The sequence below is a fragment of the Hipposideros armiger genome, unplaced genomic scaffold (assembly GCF_001890085.2).
Source record: "Hipposideros armiger isolate ML-2016 unplaced genomic scaffold, ASM189008v1 scaffold_1993, whole genome shotgun sequence".
Classification (NCBI taxonomy): Eukaryota; Metazoa; Chordata; class Mammalia; order Chiroptera; family Hipposideridae; genus Hipposideros; species Hipposideros armiger.
In genome coordinates this window covers 41906-46854 of record NW_017733343.1, presented here as the reverse complement: position 1 = coordinate 46854, position 4949 = coordinate 41906, and the positions used below count along the sequence as shown (strand labels likewise).

At 41.2% G+C, this 4949-nt stretch overlaps 1 protein-coding gene across 1 annotated transcript in view; it reads right to left on the bottom strand.

Annotated features, from left to right (window-relative positions):
- Positions 1-232: 232 nt before the first annotated feature.
- The window catches only part of LOC109378446 (zinc finger protein 100-like), a 42953-nt gene continuing 38236 nt past the window's right edge, over positions 233-4949 (bottom strand). Inside the window, exons 6-7 of the mRNA XM_019634838.1 lie at positions 1274-1347; positions 233-666 (exon numbers count right to left, since the gene is read on the bottom strand). Coding sequence (XP_019490383.1) covers positions 535-666; positions 1274-1347 — 206 coding nt within the window. The 3' untranslated portion in view covers positions 233-534. The remainder of the gene's footprint in view (positions 667-1273; positions 1348-4949) is intronic.

Sequence of the window (4949 nt, the reverse complement as noted above, 5' to 3'; positions counted from 1 at the left end):
TGAATTCTCATATGTACAGCAAGTCTTGAGCTCTCAATAAAGGCTTTACCACATTCTCTACATTTGTAACGCTTCTCTGCAGTATGCATTAACTCATGTCTAGTAAGATGTGAGTGCCCCTTAAAGGCTTCACCACATTCTCCACAGATGTCAGGCTTTTCTCCAATATGAATTACCTGATGCTCGCTAATTTGTGAATGCCATTGAAAGGCTTTGCCACATTCCTTACATTTGCAAGGCTTCTCTCCACTATGGATTAACTCATGTGTAGTAAGATGTGAATGCCTAGTGAAGGCTTTACCACATTCTCTAAATTTGTAAACCTTCACTCCAGTGTGGATTTTCCTATGATCGTTGAGACTGGATAATCGACTAAAGACTCTCCCACACGGAACACATATATAAGGTTCCTTCCCAGGATGAATATTCTCATGTTCAGTAAGATACAAAGATTTGTTCAAAGACTTGTCAAATTTACTGCATTTGTTTGACTTCTCTCCAATATAACTATTCTGATGTGTAAGATTTGAGCTTTCATGAGTCTTTGCCATGGGTATGCTGGTTCTCTGGAAACTGATATCTCTGATGCTTATTAACATCCGACCCTTGTTTAAAGTTTTTCCCAGATTTACTGAATTGATCACTTCTCTCATCATTACACGTACTCTGGAAATCAACAAATACAGAAAGGCCTTCAGTGAGCACTCTTATGTCATTAAACAGGTAAAGTTTTTCTCCATTACCCATGATACCTATGGAAACATGATGCTTCTAAAAATGCCCTTCCACATTTATGAAAATGACAGAATTTGGAACAAAGAGAGATTCTTTCTTGGTGAAAGAATAATGAAAGCCTGGCTAAGCGATTGCAAAATTGATCACACTTAGTATGTTGATCTTCATTTTCAAATCTCTGATTTAAATGCTTGAGTTTAATCTACTCCTACGTTTTAAATAATTCAAGTGATTATTACACTATGAATTCCATAACTTCCCATATAGTCCGCATTTTCTTTAAAAAAATTTATATCTTTAATACATTGTTTTTGATCTTTATATTCAGAAATAAGTGTTCTGCTAATGAAACTGCCTTAACATGCAGGGTTTCACATTTCTTATATATTTGATCTCTTTAGCAATGGGGATTTTACTATGAGTAACTGTCCCAGTTTGGTTATGTCCATGATAACATCCTTCAGCCTTTCACACTCCGCTCATGTTCCCACTCTTTCATTAAGTGCAGAGTGTCAAGGCCGCACCTTCCATATCTTACCAGTAGCATTTTGTGGAATGAATCTTCTATTCCTGGGATTGGCAACAACTCCAAGGTGTCCTCAGAAGACAGAGCTGAAAGATATCCAATAAATTGTCACTCTTACTACGTGCAAGTGAATATACTTTCAATTCTAAAATACAAGTTTAAAACTGGTTACAGGACTGAACAAGACGGCGTAATAGGAAACACCAAAACTGCCATCCTCCAAGGAGGCATATACTGAACAACAATTACTGACCCAATTAGCTTTGAGAACTCAGAAACCATGTTCAGACAAGCAAACCACATGAAAGAATCACATCAAAGAGGGAAGAAAAGTTGTTTATATTTGCCAACATTACTGTGTACCCTCCCTGGTACACATGGCAATGTTGTGAGAAAACTCCAATTGACAGTTTCTTCTCTGGAGGGAAAAAGGTGAGTGAACTTCGTGTCCAATGGACTCGTTTTTTGCAGCTGCCTGAAGGTCTCGTTTATTTTCTGCATGACACCACATGCTAAGGAAATGTCAGTGCAATGTGAAGGCTTCGTGGTGGCCACTAAGAAAAATAGTAAGCAATTGTTCAAACACCACAAAGAGCACAGTACTGAAGACAATCATCACGGATAGGACTATAACACTGCCCCTAAAGAGAAAACAAAAACATTTCAAACCAGAAAATTGCATGCAAAAAACACAGAGAGTACACAGTTGTAGGACCGGTTTGATAGGCATAAGAACTTCAAGCTCAGCTGCCTGCTATGTGTGTTCTCTAGTACAAAGCGGGTCCACACAGCCTGGGATGGAGGCTGCTTCTTCTCCCAAGTCTCAACAAAACATCACAAGACATACAAAAGAATAGAAAAACATGGTCTAATCAGAGGAAAAACTAATTCTTGAGAAATAAGCCCAAAACTAATAGAGCTATTAATTACCTAACCAAGAACACAAAACACATTGTTATAACTTTAAAAATATTTTGGGCTGACCGAGTAGCTCAGTCAGTTAAGAGCCTGCTCAAGAGTGTGAGCTCTGGGCAACAGGGTCGCCGGTTCGATTTCCATATGGGCCAGTGACACTGAGCTGCTGCTGAGCTGACAACAACAAGTGGCAGGATGGCTTAGCTGGTAAGAGCACATGCTCCCAACAATAAGACTGCCTGTTCAATGTTAGGCTACGTCCACCCGCAACTAAGATGGAACTCGTCACCTTGAGCTGAGTTGCCACCCGGATGGCTCAGTGGATAGAGCGTGCGCTCTTAACAAGACTGCCAGGTTTGACTCCCACATGGGATGGTGGCTATGCACACCCGCAACTAAGAATGCACTCCGCACCTTGATCTTAGAGGCCACGAGCTGCCGATGGGAGCCCAATGGCGACTGGTGCCCGCCACAACGAAGACTAAAGAACAACAACATGGCTTGACCCCTTTCCCAATTCCCCAACATTGTTCCCCACCCCCAATTCCCCATTTAAAAAAAAAGTTTTAAGTTACTTGTATGGTAACCACAATAAACTACCTATAAAAAACACACTACAAGAAATTAAGAAAAAAATCAAAGCATGCAACTACCAACAGAAATCAAAGAAACAACAGAACACAGTTCAGAGGTGGGAACGTGGAACAAAATAGCTACACAAAGGGCAGAAAACAATTCAAAAATAGTTATAGTATTCGCTCCGACTCAGTGATCACTTTAAATGAAAACACATGAAACTCCCTGAATCTAAACACATGAGTTGGCTGAACAGATTAAAAAAAAGTAAAATCCAACTACCTTCTTTGTACAAGATACTCACTTGAGATGTGAGGACACTCATGGGTCAAAGTCAAACAATGGAAAATGTATTCCATAGAAACGGTCACCAATAAAGGGCACAGTAGCCCATAATGATATCAGACAAATACACAATAAGTGTCAAAACATGTTAGAACACAAAGAAGGACATTATAAAATGATAATAAAGTAAACTCAACAAGAAGATATAGCAATCATATTTATGTAAAAAGTGGGGTAGCCGAAAACAATATGGAACTTCCTCAAAAAATTTATAAATGCAACTATTATATGACCCAGCAATTCCACTTCTGGACATTCTCCAGAGCAGTGGTTGGCAAACAGCGGCTTGAGAGCCACACGATGCTCTTTGGGTACATACACGTGGCTTGGAAGGAAAATTGAAAATGAAAATAAAATTACCATAGCTTCATTTATAAAATTGTTCTTCAGTCTAGTTGTGGAGGACGTTGCTTCACTGGCCCATGTTGACATTATCATTGCACTCTTCCCGGGTGAGGCAGTCACTCGTCAGCCATTGGACAGCCACCCACGGCGGCTCACGAAAGTTCACACCCGCTGCCGGCCAGCCCCACTGCAGCCTACGCGGAGGCCAGCAACTCACGGCAGCTGAACTCCAGGTCGAGCTGTTGTTCACCATCTTAGCTGTAGAGGGCACAGCGTCACTGGCCCTCGAGGCTGTGCTGCTCAGAGCCTGGGAAGAACACAATGGTAATACTAACGTGGGCCAGTGAATTGACATCCTCCACATCTAGACTGAAGAACAAAAGGACAGCAACTTGTCTGTTCTCCTTATGGATTCCCCAACGCTGTTCCCCTCCCACAAATCCCCAATAAAATCTTAAAAAAAAAAAGAAGAAAAAATACCTATAAAGGTCTACTATTCAAAACACACAAAGAAGTCTTCAAACTGATTGACGAAAAAACTGCCAACCTCATTAAAACATGGGCCAAAGCCCTAAACAGACACCACACTACACAAGAGATACAGAAGACAAAATGATATGTAAGAAGATGCTCCACATCATGTCAGCAAGGAAATGAACATGAAAACAACAATGAGAATGAAACACACAGCAAATGAAAAAATACCACACACCTAGTAGGAGGGGCCAGAACCCAGAACACAGACAACGTCAAGTGCTGGTGAGGATGTGGAGCACCAGGAGCTTGCACTCACTGCCGGTGGGAACGCAAAATGCTGCGTTCACAGTTTGGTGACTCTTACACATCCTCCCACCATACGATCAAGCAATTGTGTAACTCAGTAGTTACCCAATGACTTGAAAACATGTATCCAGCCAATACTCCACACACGCATGTTCACAGCAGCTTTATTCATAATTTCTAAAACTAGGAAGCAACCAAGATGTCTGTCAAGAGGTGAATAGATGAGTAAACTGAGGTGCATACAGACAACGGAATATTATTCAGTGCTATAGAGAAAGAAACTATCAAATCATGAGAAGCGGTGGAGGAAACTTAGATGCCTATTAAGTGAAAGAAGGCACACACTGTATGATTCCAGCTATGACATTCCAGAAAAAGCAAAATGATGGAGACAGCAAAAAGATCACTGCTGGCCGGGGTTGAGGGGAGGGAGACATGGACAGGAGGCACACAGAGAATATTCAGGGCTTGACACTACCATGTATGACACGATATCATAAATGTGTCCACATCCACTGAATGCACAGCCCCTCAGTGAACCCCAAGGAGAACTAGGAACTCTGGATGACAATTATATGTCAATGTAGCTTCATCTATGTAACAAATGTACCTGTGTGGGTAGAAGGGACGTGGACAAGGGCAAGGCTGTGCATGTGGGAGGGGCACATGGGAATTCTCTGTAACTTCTATCCATTTTGCTATGAACTAAAAGTGCTCTTAACAT